The sequence below is a fragment of the Typopeltis vanoorti genome, chromosome 15, assembly GCF_054136105.1.
Source record: "Typopeltis vanoorti isolate ZY-2024b chromosome 15, IOZ_Tvanoo_1.0, whole genome shotgun sequence".
In the NCBI taxonomy this organism is placed as follows: domain Eukaryota; kingdom Metazoa; phylum Arthropoda; class Arachnida; order Uropygi; family Thelyphonidae; genus Typopeltis; species Typopeltis vanoorti.
This window is the reverse complement of record NC_143563.1, coordinates 68,434,522-68,459,340: the sequence shown is the minus strand read 5'-3', so window position 1 is coordinate 68,459,340 and position 24,819 is coordinate 68,434,522. Positions and strand designations below refer to the sequence as shown.

General features: G+C 34.1%; 1 protein-coding gene across 1 annotated transcript in view; it reads right to left on the bottom strand.

The window, feature by feature from the left end:
• Positions 1-24,509, bottom strand: part of LOC150098848 (synaptic vesicle glycoprotein 2C-like) — a 49,611-nt gene extending 25,102 nt beyond the window's left edge. Inside the window, exons 1-6 of the mRNA XM_090405764.1 lie at positions 24,318-24,509; positions 10,065-10,212; positions 9,274-9,454; positions 8,159-8,310; positions 6,629-6,762; positions 3,468-3,551 (exon numbers count right to left, since the gene is read on the bottom strand). Coding sequence (XP_090261890.1) covers positions 3,468-3,551; positions 6,629-6,762; positions 8,159-8,310; positions 9,274-9,454; positions 10,065-10,212; positions 24,318-24,509 — 891 coding nt within the window. The remainder of the gene's footprint in view (positions 1-3,467; positions 3,552-6,628; positions 6,763-8,158; positions 8,311-9,273; positions 9,455-10,064; positions 10,213-24,317) is intronic.
• Positions 24,510-24,819: the final 310 nt, after the last annotated feature.

Sequence of the window (24,819 nt, the reverse complement as noted above, 5' to 3'; positions counted from 1 at the left end):
CAAAAGGTGATTGCAGCTGTAGAGGGATATTTTGCAGATCTTACTGAGAACCACTACAGGGACGGGGTAATGGCGCTGGAGCATCGCTGGAATAAATATATTAGTCTTAAGGGAAATTATGTTGAAAATTAAAAATAATTTTGAAATTATAAATTCGTTTTTTCATTGTTAAGCTGAGAACTTTTCTCACCACCCTCGTATAGTAAGGAAGTTTTTCTTTTTTGCATGAGTGAATGGAATGCATTGACTGAGGAGACAGAGAATGCATAAGCAGTGAATGAATTAGGTGCAATAAGAAGTTATTTTTCATATTAAGTACGTCTTCTCCCCTCAATGAAGCTTTGATTCCGAGGGGGGTTATGATTGATAACAATAATAATAATATTATTATTCTTATTTGACTATTATTTATAATTTGAGCATGTCTACACATATGCTCAAATTTTAGAATGTTTAGTAGAATATAAATAAAGAAATAAAGATTTTGATTTTTATACATTCAATACTTTCAGTATTTTAATGATTGCTGGATTTTATTTAATCCGAAATTTGTCTCAACAGTTCATCGGTAGTTCAACAATTGAACTACCAATGCTAAGTGAAGCCAAGCAGCCTGCGTAATATTAAGTCCCATAATTTTCTGCATGGTTAATGAAGAAAAATGTTTCTTTTTTATTTATTGTTTATCTCATAATGGAACAACCTGCTGTTTAGTGGTGCGGAAATACTCATAATGTGGGATATTCACGCTTCAGAGTTAGCGCTGAAATAAATTTTGCCCGGTTCATTCTTTTAGTTTAAATTAGAATGCGTGCTTTAATGTAACAGATCGGGGGAACAAGAACAGCATAAAAATGAAAAAAAAAAAAGTAAACCTCGGGATTAAAGAATAATAAAAAGAGGTCAGATTAGAAGAAACAAAACAAAGTTGTGTGGGTAAACGTTTATATTTACCTAAAAAGAAGTATTTTTCTCCTTCTCCTGGGCCTTGTCCTAATTATTTTATGACCAATTTATATCCATTTAGAAGTATTAAGATTAATAATTCAGTGTCGTCTCTTTTTCCACAGAATCTAAATCCTGAATTTAAATGGGTCCCAAAACTGATAATAAGGATTTCCCTAATAACAATGGAGCTCTGGTTCTGCAAAATCTTGAATTGGCAATGCTAGCGTGCAAAAATGAATATAAATAAGTACGTGTTACTTAATTTGGAGTATTAAGTAAAAAATTATTATCATTTCTTTCTCTTCTTCAATCATACTAAACCTCTATGATTCTTTCCTGCCTTAAAATGCTTGACTCAATACAGAGGAAGGCAATTAGATTGATAAATAACCCATATCTTGCCAACTCACTCCTCTCACTTTTGCACAGGTGTTTGGTTTCTGCAATTTGTGTATTCTATGCATATTTCAATGGCAAATGTTCATCTGAAATAGTACCAATAATTTCCATACTCAGTTCTAAGTTCGTAGGAGCACATTCAGCTGTCCCCCAATATCCTTGAAACCCACAGAACAAGTTTCTTTTCCTCCTCCTTCATCCCTGCTACCGCTGTACTTGAGAGAACAGTCTTCCCCCTAATGTGTTTCCCAAGGAATACAATATATAGTCTTTTAAATCAAATGTAAACAAGTTTCTCCTTTCCCAACCCATTACGCATATACGATACTAATGTACTATAGGTTGATTTAAGCAACCTCACGTGTATGGGCTCAACCTAAGGAGAAAAAAAGTACCATTTACTTCCACTCTTTTCTGTCTTAAGCTCGTTCAGTCAAATCAGGACTCCTATTCGAATTAAATCTTTTTGGATGTTATCCTCTCAAAGTCGCCGTGGTCTTTCTCTAGGACGCTTTCCATTACGCTTTATTATGAACGCTCATTTAGCTTCTCTCTGTCCTCATTCATTCTTCTCACATGACCAAGTCAATCTTCAAGTTCTTATTTTTGTCTTCTCTATTTACCTGCTATCTCTTACAGGTCCAAAGACTTTTTTTCTATGTATTTTATTTCCAAAGATATGCAAAGCTTTTGCATCTTGGTCTGTTATGTTTCTGCTTCATATAAAACAATAGATCTAATGATTACAACTTGTGTCTTTCTAATTTAACTCTTCATGAGAGAAGTTTTGAAGATAATAAATGTAAAATGATATAATGAATGGCGATATCCATTGGAGACATGTATTCCAGGTTATTTTTCCATACTAATTTCATTGTACACATTATAAACTGGTCATTTTCCCCTCATGTTATTTCGACAGCTTTTATATGTTCGGCTTTATAATGGCTGATTTGTAATCATACTTTTTCAGCAGAAGTTTCGAGTTTTCTGAATGTTAATCTGATATCTTCAGCATTTTCTCCAAATAGGCAAATATCATTCATCTAAATATCCTAATTTGTTATCTATTCTACGTGTGTTATCTTTCATAATTTCTAATATAATATATTGCTAATCTACAACATTGTTAAAGATAATTTAAATAGGATAGTTGAAAAAGCATCTTGTTTCAATTCTAGTTCAGATCTACTTTCATAACACAGTGCCTACTATCAGCAGTGTAGATTTTGAAGTAAATGTATTATTATGAGGCATTCTGAATTCATTTACAAAATATCGTTTGCAATAAAATCATGATTTAAATAAAATTTCCATAAGCAGTTCTATCAACCTTCTTATTAAAATAAGTAGTATTATGAGGTGAGTTTTATTTGTTCTTCAGAAAAATATGCAAGTTGTTCGTAGGCAAATGTTTTACTTGTTTCGTTAAAATATTTCGAAGCCAACTTCAGGTCGAAAATTTCACATCAATACAAACTTGACATTATTATTTACAGAACATATAAGGCCTCCGTTTTTCTACACAAAGCTTTATCAGTGGTTTCGCCAGTCCTATCTTAGTATAGCTTGTGCGAAAAAAAGTCTTTTAGTGGTACATACTTTTCAACCTCCAGGGCAGTATCACCACCATTTTGTAGCTGAGCCGGTATAAACAATGTAATTTGGTCGGAAAGACCGTGGTATGCATCCCGTCGAAGAGTCTTTATACGAACTTTTAAGCTAAAGATGAGTTAGCTAGTTTCATAACGGAAATAGGAGGGTTTTCCCGGAATGTTGTTTTTTTATTCCCTGAAAAACAGGCAAACGGGCCAGAAGAATACATGCAATTTATTTACAAATATAACGCATGGCTCATAGGCGTAGTTGCTTCCGAACTTTGCTTATTGGGTACCTGAAGTAGCATGAATATAAACATGCCCCCCCCCCCTCTCTCTCTCTCTCTTTCTCTCTCGTGATTCCAAGCATATAAGATCCTTAGCATAATCCAAGGGCAACTGCGATCCTATGGAATCTCTGTCTTTTGGGAATTTTTATTAAAAAGATTGCGTATCAGTATTCTAAACTTTTGACAAGTTTTTTTTTTATTTTATTAAAAAAAAAAAGCTCCATCTACTAACCTGATAATCTGCTCCAGTCTTATTGGAATGATTCGTTGTAAATATCTGCTTGTAGACAAATAACGCTTCCATGTCTCTGCCAACCTATGATAGAACAATACATTATGCTTTTAGAAACTAAAACAAACTGGTGTCAGCGCACATAAAACGAAAACGTATTAAAACTTGAGTTTTTTCTTGGTTTTATTCGTTGACCATATATTAATAAATGATATACACAAATTGTCAACAAGTTTCACCAGCTATTCTGTCTGGCTTCTTCAGGACAAGTATGACGATACAATAACGTTTGCTAGTAAAAAAAGAAGAATGTGTATATCATTTATTAATACATGGTCAACGAATAAAACCAAGAAAAAACTCAAGTTTTAATGTTAAGTGACCAAATACAAAACAATAACGAAAACATATTATTACATTATCTCTAATAAAGTGACACATTCCACATGTATTTAATTCATTTTTCAATATATATATGGAATAAGATAATTTTATTGGATTTAATAGTTTCATTTTAGGATTATAAAAATAGCTACAATTAAGATCAGTATTAATCCTTTGAAATTCTTGTATTTTTTTTTATTATGTTGCTCTCACTTACAAAAGATTATTTGCTAAGCTATAGTACATTTAGTACTATGGGCGGGCTAAGGATTACATATATGTGTGTATGTGTGTGTGTGCGTGTGTGTGTTGTATTTTTTATTTTATTTTTTTCTAAATTTTTAAATATACTCCACTATGTATAAAATACTTTCTAATATAATTCTTTGTTACGCAATTTAGATTTTTACAAATTGCAAGTTCCTTTAGCTTAACGTGGCATGTAAACATACAGAAATGTTATTATCGAACGATACTACCCCCCCCCCCCCTCCTCACCTTTCCTTTTATTAAAATACTCATCGCGATGTGTTCATGTTTTTTTTTTTTTTAAATGGCATTTTTGTTTATATAAAGGAAAAACAGAAAATTATTCACATAATACCGCTATAACAAATTACTGCACATTCAATAAATATTCAATAATATTATAAAGAAATACTTCTTTCATTATTATACTCTACGTTCAGTTTTTTTTGTTAATCTTGAAGTAATCCGCTTCAGTATTTAGTCAAACGTGAAATACGAAGGTGTTAGACAAAGAGCAGTTTCGACAGGCATTTGTGAAAGGTGTGCTGATTTCTGGAGGGACAAATCATTCAAAGAATGTATGTAAACTAATAAAGAATGTTATAAATTGAAATATTGGCAAATAAAAGCATGCAGGAATTCGGAAACTGCATAACGTTATGTTTATATGGAAATACACTGCAATTATCTCTTAGCAATTGAGATAAGAAATAAGTTGAAAAGGAAAGATACGTTAAATACATTATATTTACCCCCCCCACACACACACCTCAGAACATACATGTGCATATTCAGGAATTCTACCTAACTGACTTTTTACGCATTTTTATGTACGGATATTTTTTACTAATTTTAATGTTAGCAAAGCAACAATAAACACAGATAACATAGCCTTTGAAAGAGCTTATTATATGAATCAGTAGTTTCAATTTAAAAAAAATATTGAAAGATTCGAAATGTTTTCAGTATATCAACAAGAAACGCTGCCTTTTTTTTCTTTTTTTCATTCCACAAATTCTAAATTCAGCTGTATAATATAATACAATCTACATTTTTATAATTTTGGTTGCTATTATATTAGCACCATTGTGGCAGACTGTGAGATCGATATCAGTCATGCGTGAGAGAGAGAGATATCGATCGACTGAATTACAAATTTGTTTTCCTTATAAACTTACCGGTGAAAATTGTAGACTTAGAAGCATTACATGATTTGCCGCATCGTTGAAAGACTTAACTTCCATTGCTTCCTTGTCAACTGTTGTTTGTAACTAGTAGATAAATAATTTTATTTAAAGGTAACTGAATGATCCTGAAATCCGAATTAAATCTTTCAGAGATTCACACATTTCATTCTATAGTATTAATAAATAAAATTATCGGTGTGAACCTGAACGAGCAAGGGGTGTAATTTCGATGAACCAACCAACCAACCAACTTCAACGCTTGTACAAGACATGAGAGTTGGGTGTGGCGACGCGCTTACCTACAAACATATATTGATTTTACACTTGGCTGCTTGATACTTCGTTAGTTGAAGCAGCTGCTTTTTAGAGAAGTAAGTCAGATGTGGGGAACCAGCAGCCTTCCGGCCACATGCGGCCTGATGCACCAGTTTTCTTCACTTTTCAGTTAGCATGTAATTAAATACGCGTAATACTGTTATTCTATACATATTAATTTAAAATTATTATTATATAATTATTAATACGCCTTATGAAAGCTCTCTAAAATGGGAGCGATTAAAAGGTTCCCCCACCTCTGAAATGGGTTACATGCTCCAGAAGCAAGAGCTCTGACCAGGCCTATATAGAGACTTTAGGTGAAGTCATTCTTGAAGTTTTCCACAAAACATTCGTTGTGGCGACGCCTTGATGAGAGGAGGAAGAGTGGCGTTTTAAGGTATATCGATGTAAATAAAACACATATAGTTTTCGGTGGCATTTCTTTTTCTATATTATATAGGATAAGAGATTCGGACCGCTATTTTATTATATGTAGAGAGGGATATACAGTTTCATTAAATTTCTGATCACCGTAATGCACTTTGAAAACACTTACGACATGTTGAGCTATGTAAATCTATGGAGACGCTTCGAAGTAGTCTTGTATAGTCATAATTTAATACTAAAGTGGTAGTTGAATAAATAATTTTAAAAATACATCAAACGCTTTAATAAAAGAAAAGAACCTTGTGTTTATAATTATAATTATTATTACTTTGTGCCTAGATGGAAAGAGACCGTTCTCATAGGGACCGGTAGCATCCAAAGAACGCCTAATAAGCAATATTCAGGTGCCGAAGTTGTTCAAAAGAGATATCAAAAGAAAAACGTTTACATATGTTTGTTTTTAGAAACGTGAACATTAATTTCTACCACTAAAATTCTGCTCTTCTCGTCATTATTACTATCGCTTTTTTCTAACTATGAACGTCGTTATTATTTATTAAGTGTGTAAAGATATCAAAGTTTGTTACATAGGTTTTGAGTCAGTGAAAATTCCAAAAACAATTCTAATATGCTAACCTCCAAAAGGAAACGAGGACTTTCGGGCAGGAATGCAAGCCCTGCAGCAGCTACAACTGCAGGGATGGAACACACTAGTAGAAATACTCTCCAACTTCCAAAATGAAGACGCTTGGAATCCATTACGCTTATTCCTGTATGAAATGAACCAACATTAATGCAATAAAATAATCACAATTAATACTAAGAATTCACTTATAATATCATTCATCGTGGTTCAATAAAATGTGCTCAAGTACTTTATTTCCGCGGTTGTAAGCAGCAAACAGAGTCCCAAGTTTCAAAAACACTGCAAAAATTAGAATCATAAATGATGTTATTTTAGAAAACAAAACACTATAATAACTACTTATAAAAAAGCTATTTATGTCTTCACCGCCTTTCAATTTCTTGCTAAGAAAACAATCTCAAAAAGTTGTTAATATAGTGACTAATACTACGTTCTTTTTTCCTACATCTCTCTTTACCGTTAATGTATTATCTCTATCATAAACATTTTAGATGTTTCAACCGTTCTTGCTGATAAGAACACGTTTTCCGGTACGCACTGTTAGGAAGTTCACTCACTAACTGCTTTGTCTGGACATAAACTGAAGTTATGATCGAGTTTCTTGTCTCGCAAGTTTTAATGGGGATACTTACTACCGTTATTATTAAGATTCAGGCTATTTTATCAGCTAGACCACAGATAAAAGTTTCTAAGCTGTTAGTAACTATGTTCTAACTATAAATTACGTATCTGTCCTCGGTATTAAAATTGTTACGATGTTTAAAAAACACCGAAATTGGGGGGAAAAATCTACATGTAAAAGGCTGTTTAGTTGCAAGAAAAAGACATTTTCATTGACGTTCGCTAGGTTATTTTTTAGGTTCACTTTAGCTCAACAGATACTATTAATATTTGTAACCTCCCATGACCATAAAGGATAGCAGAGAAAAAAAAAATAAAAGGGAAAAGAAACGGTGTTGCTATTAAAACATGCTTTGATACTTTCCATTTAGGAAAATACCATCGCATATAGCCGAGCATTGTCATTAATAATTTACATACTATGTTATTTACTTGTGCCTGGTTGTTCTTTACAACTGTTTTGCAAACTACATTCAACGAAAGGCACTCTTTTGTCAAAATTAAAATTTATTTTGTTTCCTAGTGTTTGTAATGCTTTCTGATTATTTGTTTTCCATAGTCAGTCTGATTTTTGTTGTAGGACACCGAATCATTAGTATTTTAAAATTAAAAGTTAAAATTTTAGGACTGATTTCAAATAGTTTTCAAACTGCGTTCATTAAGATATAAATTCTTCGCGAAATTACGAAATTAAAGTGTTCTAGAGAAAATTTAATGAAAGAAAATAATATATGATGAACAGTTAAGGCAAGAGTATGTATGATTCTTAAAAGCTTGTAACACAATTATGGATAGCAGTTTCGCATAATTATATCATGGAATATACTCTATTTTTTTTAACATTGTAAGGAATATATGCTCTATTATAAAACTTTATGGAATAAAATCAAGCTGCTTACCTGTTTTTGGAATTATTCCCCAAGCCAATACTGCTACAAAGACTCCACCTACTGCCCAAAATATGAGAAGCAAACTCAAGTGACGTCCTCTGTGTTTCCTCGTTAGAAATTCTGCGTAGTAAGTGAATACTATTGGCAGGGAGCCACCTATGCTGAAATTGAAATGAAATTATTTATGATTGCTCTTTTTATTCTCGTTAATTGTTCCATACTGACAGACAAAGAAACGGTTCACACATCGATAACAAAATAATATCGTGTCACATTTTTGTAACACCAATAACTGCTAGATAATTTACACCACTTATTGTTTAGTTTACTTTTTTATTTATCTAAAACGTACTAAAGTGCGTGCAAGTAACCTTTATGTTTCGATGGGAAAAACTAAGCACAGTATTTTGTAAAAGTATCGATTAGCACTTATCCAGCTAGGAATTCTATAATAATGTTTTGTTATGAGCATATAATAGCGAATATATCGCAGATTGGTTAAACACCCTAGCGATCAAAACAGGTACCAAAGCGATTTTTTAGCTATCAAAAATGCACGCTTACTGAGTAGAAATAAAATAAAATAATAGTATTTTCTTGCTTATTTAATTCATTTCATTTATTAATCTTTCATTTAATATTTCTTTTTAGCGATAATTTTTAAGTTATAAGTTTATAATTAAATGTTTAATATCAAATTTATAATTATATATTATATATTTATAAGTGAATTTATTAAAGTTAATACTCTTGATTAATATAGCGCTAATTTTATTTAAAGATAAAATGTTTTAAATAATGCATTTGAAATTAAGATGTATAATTAAATGATAAGATGCAATGCTAGAAGAGTTTTTGATGGAATTAAGAAAGTTTTGTTATATTAAATGGAACGCAGCCTTGAACTTTCTCTTGAAAAATTCATAGGCTTTTATTTTATTTATATTCTATATTTTAATAATGAAAATTCAGATTAAAAAATCAAATATCAATTTCTTTTGCTTTAAGGCTAAGAAGAATAAGTTCTCGCATGTTAAATGGCGTCAGTAGTTTATGAATAATGCAAACAATTGAAAACAGTAAATGCGTAACGACAAAATTGAAAAATCAGATGTGTAACCTACCCCACTCCACTGCAGAATCTAGTGATCATAAACAGACTGTAAGTTGGCATAAATGCAGTGATGACAGAAAAAACACCATTGGTAGCTAGTGAAGAAACAAGCGTTCGCCTCCTTCCAAGTCGATCTGCCACGGTACCCCAGACTAAACCACCGATGAGCATGCCAACGAAAGATATTCCTCCTAGAAGGTATGGTTGAAGAATTAGAATATACAGAATATTTATTTACTTTTTAAATAAAAAAAAATGCATACGTTTACGAAAAGTTTCGCTTGGCTACCTCTCATATGCTGAGTAATGAGAGCATTCCGCGAAATACATTTTACTATGCCGTCAAGTCCATTGTATAATATTTCGTCTGGGTTTGACGCATTTCTTCCTCAAGGAAAATTAACTTCAATTATTAGGCCAACTACAAATAAGTCAAATTACAGTAATTTCTGTTTAAGTAATATAGACATCCCTAAGTCGAATTTAAGCATACGCTAAATTCGACTTTATACAACCATCTCCACAATGAATTCGCGATGCTTCTCATGCGATCACTATTTGAATTGCTCTTCTGTCATAGTGGAATTCATTAACTAAGCAAATTGCTAATTATGTTAACATGTTTACTAATTTGGATCTGGTAGGAGCTGCAAGTTAAACAAAGAAGAGAAGAATAGATATAAATGAGTTAATTTATATTCATATGACGCGCGCAGATGGTGTTCGTATTTTATGACTTATTTACTATATGACGCAAGTATATAACCATTAGATGAAGAGGTAAAATGAAAAGAATATTACCTAGCCATCCTTTCTGGTAATCTTCCATACATAGTTCTTGCTCAGCACTAGGCAACACGTATGCTATTACGAACACCTCAATGGAATCTGAAGCCAGTCCAATCCCAGCAATGAGGAACACAATCCATTGAAAAATTCCAAAACCAGCCTATAGGGAAAAATGGTGTTTGCTATTCAGAAATGTTAACTAGTACTTCATCCAAAAAAACGTAACTCTTTTTTCCTTTTCTAAATATCAAGAATGCACTGCTATTTAATTAACATTGGACTTTGTGTTCTACAACTTTTCTGTCGATACGATCTCATATGGAGTTGGTAGTGTGTCACCTATCCCAAAAACAGATGCAGTATACTGGTCTCGTAGCTTTCTTGAATTGATTGTAATTCAAAATAACCCAAACTAACACAATTTTAGAATAGTTTTTAATAGCTTAACATAATCATTCACTCCTCTGTTTTATGCAAATATTAAACGGGTGCTTGTAGACAAAAAACAAGTTAGAAAATATAAGTATAACGTCACACAGGACTCGTTCGCGATGTTAAGTAATTAATTAATACTACTAATTAAGAAGATAGTGCAAATTAACGATCATGCGACGTGATTAATAATCCGAGGGAAACGGTTAAAATCATGGACTCCCAAGAATAGCTCCATTGCGTGCGTTAGTGGTGCTCTGAAATTATTTGTATCACTAGTTCAGTGAAAAATGTATTTTAATCTTCACCTGAAGTGGTGAATGGAGACTATAATAATGATAGTACTTAAGCGTTTCTTGCTGAATCCGTCAGCAAGAAACGCTCCAATAACGGACGAACCAATTTCAACTTCGTCATATCAGTCTGTCAGCTGTTTTATCAACTCTAGATGTTTGAAATGACTGCCGAAGTAACAATGGCTGTTATTATGACTTAATAGCGGATGTTCTTCATACCGGCTTATCTGTTTTGTGGGATAAAAAAAACTCTACCATCCCTCTGTAAAATAGACTAACTCGCCTACATTTGAAAGGCCCTAAAAATTTAAACTCTTAGGTGGAATTCGAACCCTGGTTTTTTCACCTTAACGGTATCTTCGATATCGATTGAGCTAGCTACCTAGGCTACTGCTTTAAGCGAAGAATAGTTGGGAACCACGTGATATAAGCAATCGATCATTCAGTCAGTATTATTAGACACGACGAAATACATGCAACAAAAAAGTGAAGTTGATTTCATCTGCAATATATATATTATTTTTTATTTTTTATTTTTCACCAGGTGCCTAATGTCCATTTTGCGTTTTGCTTACTTCCTCCAGACAGCGCCGCAAATTTTAACTTTCCCTGTCAACAGTGTAGTGCACGTAATATGTAAATTGACTTCGGATAGATTACTTCTAAGTGCTCTGGATCTGCACCTCACGTAGATTGTATTAATCGTGCGCATTGATCTGATAAGATTGTCAGGTATTCGGTCTAGCACATACGGAGATGTCAGTTGATCTGTGCGTGATTATTGACAATATATCACGTAGCAGACAATGGCGCATGTCTAACTCCATTTTCACGCTCAAAAAGTACCAGCTAGAGTTTAGCGCTTTAAATATTATTATGAGGTGATGTCATATACTGAGAGGAATGAACTTTTATTATTCTCTTGGAGATTTTATTTTAATTTGGAAATTACCCCGATATGTATGCGGAAGTTTTTTTCGAAATATGATAATTTTCACTCTAAATTATCACAATCAGTTCCTGATATCTTACCTTCATGGGGCATGCACTATACCAGTGTTTCTCAAACTTCAGATATTCGCGTACCCTTTCTTAAAATTTCATTATTACCAAGTACCCCTAATCAAAATAATAAATAAATAAATAAAGTATATTTCATTGTAAATGTCTATATCAACGTTTTCTTGTTGCTTACAGCTACTTGTATTTGATATATTGCTCTCTTTTGTGCGTTTTATAAATCCAGTCTTTAACCAACGATCCATACTTAAGAATTCGAAAGCTAAAAAGATTAATTACCGTATTTACTCGAATATAACTCGCACTTTTTTCCCAAAATTAAAGCTAAAAAATCGTGGTTAGAGATATATGTGGGGTTAGAGATATATGTGGGGATTTTCGGAAAATAAAGTTTACAGAAAAAAACTGAAAATGCTGTGATTTACCAAGAAGCTCCTATTCGCTATCCTACTTTTGCTTTTCGCTTCGAGAATAGTTTCCTTGTGTGCATAGTCAAAGTCATCTACCCAAATAGCTTCATCTTCTTTCCCATTATTTCAAGCAAAAATTACCAGTAATTTACAAGACTTGAGGAAACGTAATGAACAATCCTTCACAAATGACTAATGAGAAGTAATACTGGCCTATCATTGCGAAACAACAGCAATGATAGGCCAGTAGAGATAGAGCAACTATGAAGACGTGAATATGATTGGCGCGGTATTAACAAAAGATCGCGCTGCCCAAAGACAAAGGCAAGCCGACGGTTGATTTGAAATGGTAATTGTCTTCAACCTAATTCCATAATATCGGAAACACATTCACAATATATTTCTTAGTTTTAACACGTTCTGAACGAAGTGGTGTCAAGCAAAACCATATGTTTGCCAGTGCAACATATGATTTTGCTTGAGTGTATACAACAGTTTCTGTGGGAGGGGACATGTGATTCATTAGTTATTGCCGTTTTTAATCCCAGTTGTTTCTAATTGCACTATTTATTGAGAAATATATTACACAGACTGCAAATGTCTCTGTACCTTATTCAGTGATACAATAAAACTACGTGTCTTTCTTGTGTCTTCAGTAACGCTGTTAGGGAGGGCGTGTTGTTTACCGCAGGGAGCGTGTACTCTCGCCAGGACGTGAACGTTGTGGTGACAGTAACTCTAATTTTGAGTAGGAGAATTCATACATAATATATAATTTATTGAGAAATATATACGTTTAAAAGAATTCTTTTTTTTCTTGATATTGATTCCATGCGTTAATGATGCATAGCCGAAAATTGCCACGTACCCCCCTAAAGCCCTTTCGCGTATCCCCGGGGGTACGCGTACCACACTTTGAGAAACACTGCACTATACAATGGTAGTATTACATCAATAAGTTTACGTAATTAATGTCATTTATGAGGTCTCCACTATTGTCAGATCTTATGTTTTCGGTCATCTAAGATACTAATAACCGCATCAATCCACCTAGCTCCGGGGCTTTTCTTATCAACCTCCATTGAAACACCTGCTTTGCTAACCTTCCCTCTACCCATTGTATTTATGACTATCGTTAGAGTTTGCTTGTCGTTCTGTGCTAATCCTGTTTTCTTTTATTGACTTGCATCACAAAAGATTGTAAATTTTTAGCACACTACTACAGTTACATGCTAAACGTTTTTTTTTTTTATTATTATTATTTTATTTATTTTTATGTTATATATATTTCACAAAATCCGGAAGACCTGATCTAGAGACAACTAGACACGAAACCTTTTCAAACGGCTTCAGGCTTCCAGTAAGTGGGAAGATGGTCTTGCACTGAATGAAGAAATTCAACTCCAATCTAAAGATAACACAGTCCAACACAATTTTTGCTGACTTTTATATGAGACTTGTTTTTTTACTAATTTGGGTGCACTGATTTCAAATATCCAACCCGTTTTTCTCTATCACGTCAGGTGTTTCCTCTATGACATTTTCTTTTTGCTAATTTGTAAGTTTTTGATAGTTTTAAGGAGGCAGTACTATTTAGAGGATCAAAAAAATCGATTTTTTTTAATATTATTTTCTGAAAGTATACTTTTAAAAATCTGTTCCTAACTTTTTATCAAGAAATTCGAAAAATTCCCGAAGCTATAGCCTATTATTCAAAGCGGTGCGCAGATCAGAATCGAAGCGCTCACCGCTCTCGCTTGTTAGTAAACGAATAAATGCGTAAGAACCTGCAACGGTACGTACTGGCGCTTTGAATGCGAGAGAGGCCGATAATTAGATACATAACTGCTTAACAATATTCATTAAAAATTACAAGAATATTTATAAAAAAGTAACAATTTTACTTACACATGAGTTTCAGGGAATAAATTTTTGTTTGTAGCAATTTCTGCTGTGTGTTCTGTTCTGATTTGGCAATCCCTTTGAATACTCCAACAGTAGTCGGCCACCATGTGAGAATCCCATCTTCCTTGGTACCGATCTTCCATAGTTTTTAAGTCTTGATGAAATCTTTCACCTTGTTCATCGCTTACAGCACCTAAATTCTCGGGAAATCTATCAAGATGACTGTATAGGAAATGAAGCTTTATGCTCATGTTGCAACCTAGGCGCTGAAAATTTTCAAGCATTGTTTCCACTGATCTTTGTAATTGCACGCTTTTTTGTTTCCAAGAAAATTATTCGCAACCATCGTAAATGAAGTCCAATCCTCTTTCTCAATTTCGTTCATAGAGTTGATGAAATTTGGGTCTCTCATTAAAGTTCTAATTTGCGGTCCATCAAATACACCGGCTTTAATTTTTTCATAACTAAGTCGTGGAAATTTTTCACATATGTATTGGAAACAGTCACCTTGTAAATCTAAAGCTTTAACATACTGCTTCATAAGACCTAGTTTGATGTGTAGAGGTGGAAAAATGATTTTTTCTCTGTCGATCAAAGGTTGATTTATAACATTCTGTTCTCCAACATTTAAGGATATTCTAAGAGGCCAATGTTTCTGACTCCAGTGTTGGTTTCTAGCTCGACTATCCCAAAAGTATAGAAAACACGGAAACTTTGTATATCCTCTTTGAAAGCCAAGTAAAAAAGTTCACCATTTTAAGATCCACACAGATGATCCAGTTATGGTCTGTATATTTTAATAACTTCAGAGCCTTTTTAATGTCCTCATATGTTTCCTTTAAGTGGACTGAATAGCCAATAGGAATTGAGCCATATACATTCCCATTGTGTAGTAAGACACACTTGAGACTTCTGCTTGAACTGTCGATAAATAAACGCCACTCATTTGGATGATATTGTACAATACTCATTTCAGTTAGTAAACCTGACATATTGTTACAGTAAACAAACCCACACTCGTGTTTAAAATATTGTACAAGATTACTTTCCCTGCTACGATAAAAAGTTATCTTCGTATCTTACTCCAGTAAGTTTTTTTCATTTAATCTTGAAGCTAACAATTCCGATGATTCCTTTGATAGGCCCAATTCTCCTACTAAGTCATTCAATTCCGCTTGAGTAAAACGTTGCGGTCCAGAACTAGAAATTAAATTTTCATTGTCTAAATCAACGTCCGGGTCTTGCTCCTCAAGAATATCTGGCATATCCCGATCATGCTCGTTCTCAAGTAAAGGAAGTCCTTTATAAAATTTGGATACACAATTTTTTTCTTATGCTTCTTATTATAACCAGAAGTCTGAACTAAACAAAAATAGCAATCATCTACGCGATTTTTCGGTTCACGCCAAATCATTGGAATGCCAAAAGCTAATTTTTGGCGTTTTCCCTTGCTCCACTGTCGTAAATTTTCTACACATGACTTACACACTTTATTTGGAGCCCATGACTTGTCCTAATCTGCAATTTTTACGTCAAAGTATGCAAAGTACACTTTCTTAACGAAATCAGTGATATTTGTCCTTTGACTGGTAACAGTAAAGCTGCCACAAATGTAGCAGAAGGAATCTACACTATTGACACAATTTCGAGTAGTAGACATGATGTATTTTCTTCACTGCCGACTAACATGCAATTAACAAGACAAAAAACCCTGAGACTTTATTGAAACGTTATAAGCGCTCATCATACTTTCACGATCGATTAAAGATCGACTGATTTCGATCGTTCTTTGTCCGCTATGAAGCATATAGCATTCATTTGTTTGAGGCAGTTGTCATCACCTACTTTTCATCGCCTAAATGTATTAGGTTGGTTATCGGCCTCTCTCGCATTCAAAGCGCCAGTACGTACCGTTGCAGGTTCTTACGCATTTATTCGTTTACTAACAAGCGAGAGCGGTGAGCACTTCGATTCTGATCTGCGCACCGCTTTGAATAATAGGCTATATCTTCTGGAATTTTTCGAATTTCTTGATAAAAAGTTAGGAACAGATTTTTAAAAGTACATACTTTCAGAAAATAATATTAAAAAATCTATTTTTTTTTTATCCTCTAAATAGTACTGCCTCCTTAAAACTATCAAAAACTTACAAATTAGCAAAAAGAAAATGCCATAGAGGAAAAACCTGACGTGATAGAGAAAAATAGGTTTGATATTGGAAATCAGCGCACCCAAATTAGTAAAAAACAAGTGTCAGATCATAATCAGCAGAAACATTTTTTTTTTGTTGGCCAGTGTAATCACAAACATCCATGCCCACAGTGGTATTCGAATCTGCATTATATACATGATGCAGATTCGAATGCTAATCACTCAGTCAACCAGGCCTGCAAAACGTTTTTGAATTCAGATGATCCAAGTTACTATCTAACACACACACACACACACACACACACACACACACACACACACACACACACACACACACACACACACACACACACACACACACACACACACACACAGCCTAAATAATAGCTGACATGTTTTACTTGTTTTACAGGTTCTTCATTGAGAATCCAATTGATTCTAAATTTTGATTCAGTAATTATCCAGTTTATTTAAATAGTCCTGAAACTTGTACAGAATTCAATTTACAACTTAATGTAAGATTAAGTTATAATCAGTTGTTACAACTTAACCGTGATAAAATACAGAATTAATCTGTATTTTATCACGGCATGCTGACTTACTTGCTAGTTTCTTCAGATATGACTTCTTATTCTTCTTCCTTTAGGACTGTATCTTTTTAATTCTTTAGTTTATAATGAAGTTAATTTTTCTATCCATACAAACAGCTTCACCATGTCACTCCCTATCGGAACCTGTTAGTTTTTTTCCTTTCAGATTTTGTTAGGTCTCTGTTTATTTGTTTCTTGTTTTCAATTTTTTTTAGAGGTCCAATGATAAGTATCTCCATAGCAAGTTAGCTGGCATTACACGGAGATAGCGTGGGTTTTCTTCGAAAATTCTATTTTTTTCATACCGCAAAACAGGATTCACTGATTTCATAGACTTAATTGCTTCTGTTGTACTATTATTCCAATCACTCCAAGAACTTCAATATTATTTGAATATTTGAGTTTGTATTCTACTCTGAAAGCTGCTTGAATACTAAACCAGATTGCAGTTACCAATTTTCAAAATTAACATAAATAGTAAGACTGCTTTCTCCATATGAATTTATGTATATTTTTTATATTGGAATTTTATATTAGTAATGACTAGTCTATATCTTGAACAGAAATCTGGCAGATGCTTGCCATTATTATTAGCTTTGTCCTTCTCTCCAAATTTTGCCAACAAGTATCGATATGTCTAATGTCTATTTCCTACTCTGTTGTTTAGATCTGCAACAACAACCACTTTTTTTTTCTTTTTTCAGCTGCATAATTATTTGAAAAAATTCTTTCTTTCTTTCTTTTTAGAACGTTATGTAGAACTATAGAATCGAGTAGATTGCTTATCCATTCTCTAACACCAGGTCTTCGTGGATTCGAATCCCATGTTATAACGAGTAGTAAACTTCTACATAATGTTAATACCCTATTAATAAATAACACTACTAAGTAGGTTTTATTTATTTTTTTATTAATGGTACAAATATCAGGATTGTGAGCGAGTGCTAATTTATTTACTAGCTTGGATCCTTTAAATTTTAACTGCTTTTTTGTAAAATGCAAAAACCCACAGATTCGCTGTTCATCTGCGCGGGAGTTATTTCACTCTGGTTGGATTGATTTTATTAATCTTTTATATTTGGAATCCTTTCAAAAATTTGCTGAGCCATACCAGTTTTTGTTTTTTCAATAACTCCAAATTGGAACAACTTCGTTCTGATCGTGTTGATTGTGTTGTGTTGAATGTAACATAAGCTGGGATTTATGACAACAATTTCACGACAGTTTAATTACTTGTCTACTTATTTACACAAGAAGACATGCAGTTAAATTGTACGTTTATTTCAACCATTTGTTTTTCTTTTTTTGGCAAAATTTGGCAAACCAATTCGAACTGATATTAATAATTCTTCAGTGGATGGATATAACAGTGAAATTTGGTGTTTATAATCGCTATCAAAATTTGTCGAATTTTCACTTTTAGTTACAATCGCACATGTAATGACAAAATTAGCCAAAACAAAATTATGTGTAGAGCACATAAACCACAAACGGGTCGAAATTTCCTTAACGCTCTATACCTTTTCACACATTGTTATTATTATTTTTTTTTTACTGAAATACCACATTATATCAGCTTCGAAATTTATCAATTCCTTTTAATTAGAGCATTTTAATTCTCATATTAGGCAAAACAAAATTGTCTACGCTACATAAGCTGAAAAAGCGGTTATTGTTTCATTTATATGATAATGAACATTGTCATTATACAAGAATGCTCTTATGAAACGCGCCTTTTTAACGATATGAGTATCTGCAACATTTTCTTACTACTTTAATTCATTTCTGATAACCAGCACACCTTTTCCGTAGAATTTAAGACTGGTATTGCCAGTACATAAAATGGGATGGAAAGTAGAGGTCCAATATCCCTTAATCGGTTTTTCAAAAATAGAGAAATTCGCAATATTTAGTAAATAAATAAAAATAAGCGCACTAGCGAGGACTTCGAGATAATTGCACTGTTGAATGAACTACATTCTAATTCCGTGTAGAACACGAGTGGCCTTTATAAGACCTTTCTAACTGAAGATGAGTTATTGGTCTCGTATACGCAGACGGAAGGATTGCCCCTCCGGGAAACTCAAGTTTTGACAGAGTGTCCCATGGACTCTGTAGATAAAATCACAAACGATAAAAATAAATCACAAATACATCAATTTCTTTAAGTTAAATTGCAATGTTCCTCAGTTGCAGTTTGCAGTCCCTTAGTTGCAGCACTTTAAGTCTTGCCTATAGATTTGCTGATAACAGTACAATTCTCACTTGACATTAGAAAATTCCCAGTTTATTAGAATACTCAAGATCCCATAACCAATGTCTAAAACTCTGGTCACGTTGCGATTCTTCACTACATTGATGAGGATAAACTTCTGAGTGTCGATACTACCGAAACACGCACGAGCGCGCGCACACATACACACAATGTTGTTGACAAAAGTATTTGGACATCTAGTTGTGATCAAAATAAGCATTTTACTTACATTTTTAGTACCGAATGGGCCCACCTTTTTCCTGAATGACAGCAATTATCCTTCGGGGCATGCTTTCAACCAATTTCGGATACATCGCAACTGGAATATTCTTTCATTCCTCGTGCCTCATACAAGGCTATCCCATTACTGATGCTGATGAGACTTCAGTGGTCTGGAGCGAATTCGGCGTTCTAATTCGTCCCAAAGATTTTCGATGGGATCGAGGTCTGAACTCTAAGCTGACTAGTCCAACACTTCAACGTTGTTTTGTGGAACCAGTCTCGGACACGCAGTGCAGTATGGTATGGGGCATTGTCGTGCTGAAACTTGCAAGGGTCACTGCCGAAGTACTTCCACGGCGTCGGAAGTGTTGTCCAGGTAGCCATCAGACGTCATGGTTTTGGGCAAGTTCACCAATGGACCAAGTCCCATCCAACTGAAACACCCGCATACCATTGACGAGCCTCCACCAAACTTGACAGTTGCAATGATGCAGTCCTACAGGAATCGTTGCCCCCGATAATCTTCAGATCAAAACACGTCCATCAGAGTGAAACATTTGGAAGCATGATTCGCCGCTTCACAGAACCCTTTTCCAATCATCTACGGTTCAGGAACGGTGTGAAAGATACTAGTTCCAAACGTATGGCGTTGACGGATGATGTGTAGCTTGTTCGCAGCAGCTCAGGCCGTGGTAACCCAAGGCATCTAATTCTCTGCGGACAGTTCTAGTGCTGAAAGTTGTCCCTGCAACATTTTCCAGGTTGACTGTGAGGTCCGCCGCTGATGACGTGCGGAAAACTCGAACATTTCTAGACAGAACTCTCAGTCAGTGAATGTCGATGGCCTCCCTAGGGAGTTTTTCTGCTGTGGCAACACCATCAAGTTTCCATTTACGAATGACATAAGCAACGGTGGATTTCATTATACTGAGACGGGTAGCAATGTCATGGACAGAAAGACCACTGATGTGACGCCCAACTACCATCCTACGTTGTCAATTCAGATGAACGTGGCATCTTGACATCGAGTACAGTGCAAAATATTACTTTTTGCACTGTACTTCAGCACATCCCACTTTTATTACCAAACTCTCGCAAACACTCCCTGAATATTTGCATGTGGTAGGATCTGAAATTTGCATGGCACGTAAGGTGTCCAAATACTTTTGTTAACATAGTGTATATATATTATATACGAAATGCGTCCACTAATACAACCAGTTTTTCCATGCTTATATTTGTACATGATTAGAACTGCAGAATGATTCAAATTGTTAATTGCACGGAGACTGAAAATGTAAATTTTATATCTTACTCAAAATTAAAAATTGAAAGTAACTCAATTGAAAAACAAACAACCACATATTACAAATGCAGCCAAAAAAGTAAAGTTATATTAAGTACTGTAGTATTCTTTTTGAAAGGATTTTTGAACATCCTACCGTCTATCTACCGTATAGCATCTTAAGCTGACATAAATCCTTATAGATTAAATTACTGCGTACTCTTAGGTATAAGAATAGTGAATGAGCGATAAATATGTTTCACCTCTTAGATATTTATGCATTAAAATGAGTGCTCCTGGTCGTGAAATATGATCATAAATTTGTAAAAAGTCTTATTTCAGCAGATTAGTGAGCATAAAATATTCAATCCCAGAAGCAGAGAAATATAATTTTTCCCACAAATGTTTCAAAACCTATTCCTATTAATAATAAAGTGAACTAATTCGGTCAAGTAAAACCCAGCCAAAAAGTAATTGAGCTGCAGTAAAAAATTGAGAGTTTTTTTACTGCAGCTCAAAAAACTGTAGCTCAAGCTCCAATAAAATGATAGTTTTCTGCAGTAAAATATTGATTGTTCGTCTGAAATAAATATATAGATTTAGAAACTAGTAGTTCTCGTGCAACAAAGTTGTATAGGCCATCATGTATGTATATTTAAATCGTGTGTGTGTGTGTGTGTGTGTGTGTGTGTGTGTGTGTGTGTGTGTGTGTGTGTGTGTGTGTGTGTGTGTGTGTGTGTGTGTGTGTGTGTGTGTGTGTGTGTGGGCGTGCACCCGCTTACTTTGTTACATTTTGTAACATGGATGAACTGTTGCTCTTGGGTTAAATTATACATGTCTTCTATGTTGAAGCTGCTATTTGAAATTTGAAAAGATTCATGATGGAGAAACCAATGTGTAGTGCGTAACTTCTCGGGGCATTTTTGCCGGAAATATTCGTGCAGTCTTTGCTGGACATTTCAAACATTCATTAGCCTCAACAGAAGAGTCCACTTTTGAACTTGAACAACCGGTCATAGAAGAATTGAAACAATTTTTCTTACTGTTTCTTCTTCCAAAGCACTTTTTAGTATTTTGAGGATTTCTGTAAGATTTTTCCTTGCAGAACTTGAAGTCAGCCATTTCTTGACGGGAACAGGAAAATCGCAAAATATGCAACTTTGAAATAAACGGCTAATGATTCCATAGATTCTACTCTGCCTGCATATAGCGGAATAACGTAGTATTGAGTGCAATAGTCTTATCCTGAGATAAAGCTGAAAACTGTTTTTTTTTCATGTATATTAAAAATTAAAAATTAAATTATTGGATCTAGGTCAGAGTACTTAGTTTGATTATTCACATACATAAATATTCCATTAGACTCTTTTTATTTACTTTGACTTGAAGTCTGAAAGTTGAAAAATAAAGTTACTTGCCCTTCATTTTTAATATTCCTGTTTTATATTAAACATATTATGCAGCCGCGCGTGAATTTCTGCCTTCAGATATCGTCTAAAGTTACTGCTACTTTGCAGTAAACCGAATCAGCATTTAACAGAGTTTCTTAATACGTGACTTAATCTTATACTATCTCATTTACAGGAAGACACAACAGTTGTCCCTCGATTGGAAATATGGATTCGAATCTCCCTCTACGACGCGAAGAATCTTTAGCTTTTGCTTTCTTCATAACCATTTACCGTTAACTTTTCATTTATCCAAAGCAATGAATAAATGAATTTACGCTGAAGAGCTAATTTAAATCTTATTATGACTAAATTTTTTTTTTTTTTGATTGATGTTGAGCCAAACTGCATACAGTATTAATTTGTCGATAAATTAATCTATAAAACAGTATTAAGTGAATAGAGTCTGGCGATACCTTGTTACTGTTTCTTTACGCTCGCATAACAATTGTCCATCTTACTTAAATTAATAGTGTGTGTGGATCTGAGGATATTATAGCGAAACTCGTGACGTTGTAGTCAGCAGAAAATGCTGCAAATATTTTGCTATTTTGTATAAATTGTCATAATGAAACCAAAGATCACTTTGGTTTCATTATAACTGTTTAACACTTCTGTATTTTCAATTTTTTTCCTTCTTTCATGTGCTGCAAGGTTATTGGAAATAAAGAATCTTACTAAGTTTGTGGAGAATTTTTAATATTCGTTCTTCCTATTTTGCAAAAATTACGCAAGAGAGAAAAATATATCAGAGAGAGAGATGGTAGTTCAAAATCGATTTTTACCATATAAGAGAGAGAGAGAGAGAGAGAGAGAGATTGAAGACGTGATTTTATAATTTCTGTACATATTTTGCATCTTTAAAATAATTAATTAAATTTAATTAATGAATTCAAATTCCATAACGCTGATTGAATCACCATTTGTCTGGAGACTAATTTAAGATGTGTCGGTTCCTGAGAAATATGCTGGCTTATATAGAAACTAAATTCTTAGTGGGTTATATCGATACGTTATGCAGTAAATATTTTTTTCTCGACAAAAAAGTCTGTACCAGAGATATTCTAGCAATCTAATAGTAAATAAAATTTATTAACCTCTTTTACCAATGTTTATATCTTGGCTCGTATCTGATACATTTTTTATTAGTGCAAAAAAAACGATTTAGTTTGTGGTATCATACTGACCAGTCTTGTACCAAAGTCACTTGTCATGCTGTCACCAGTTAATCACCAATGATAAGTAGGAAATACTGATTAAAAAAAAAAACACGCACTTACAGAATTCCTTTGTATCATCAACCAGAGAGAGAGAGAGAGAGAGAGAGAGAGAGAGAGAGAGCAACATGGTTCAACATAAGATTCCCTGAAACCAACAGATATCGATGCTCTGAAGTGATAATCCAGTAGCGAATCATATGGAGCCGTCAGATTACTGCAGACAGTGAGGCGTAACTAGTGATGTTCAACGAACCAACTTTCATAATAGTGAATATAGTGATGTTGGTTGAATGCGGTGGATGTTGACTATCTTAAGAGTTGAAAAGTAGATCATCGTAAAGGAGATATATTAGGAAAGCATGTATACAATGAAGTGAATGGTATGCTACATACATACAGTGTGTGTGTGTGTGTGTGTGTGTGTGTGTGTGTGTGTGTGTGTGTGTGTGTGTGTGTGTGTGTGTGTGTGTGTGTGTGTGTGTGTGTGTGTGTGTGTGTGTGTATTTGCAGCCTTCCTTAGTGATCTTTACAATAATGAACTTTCGTAAGACATATCTACTTCAAAAAAAAAAAAAAAAACTTTCTCCCCACGCACGAAATAGTATAGATAAAACTTTGACTTACGCGTTCCTGGTACTCCTATTAGTTCTTAATCTAATGACTTTCAAAGTAACTTGGCAACAGCTCCAAATTCAGTGTAGTAGTGAAAGGAGACCGTCACTTTCACAGATTATGAGCGTGCACTCCACCCATTCCAGTGAGTGCATTTTTAACGTGTCAAGTGCCTTTTTCCCACCTATTTGTTAAATTTTATGTTATGCCGTTGTTATGGGAACCGTGATATCATAAAGAAAATCTTTATACCTTATGAATCCGAATTACAAATCTCTGTGTCAAGAGCTAAATAGTTCCACATATTACGTTTGAAGTATTCACGTTTGAAGTAAACACTCTCTCTCTCTCTCTCCCTCTCCCTCTCCCTCTCCCTGTCTTTTTTAGCTTCCTAGTTTTGTGTTTGGAATATCAACTTACCTTATTCAAAGCATCCTCGTGAAACTGAGAGAGGGCTGGAATTCCGCTGTCCTCAATTTCAGTTTCTGGTGAAGTTTCTTCCTCTTCTTCCGCCGGTTCCGTTTTAGAATTTTCATCTGGATATGTACCAGCAGGTGGCGCCTCTCTCTTCACTAGGGAAACATTTTCTGAATCCTCTTTTTGGTTTGCCATGGTTATTGTAGAGATGATTCAGTTCAAATATCTAAATCACCTGAAGAAAATGCGTATCATTGTGTTATTTCATAAATTAAGGTATGAGTGATACTAGTAAAATGATATTAAAATATTTTTTAAAATAAAGAGCCAGTAGGCTTCATTTCGGCGATGTAAACATTATTTAAATTAAGGGGATATTAAATCCCACATTGTTTCAATTTTCCCACCTTTGCTACGGTTGCACTAGTTTGTACTATGTACTTGGACTATGTGCTTTAGCTCACGCCAGTAGTCGCCGATACTTTTATAGTTACTATATTCGGCA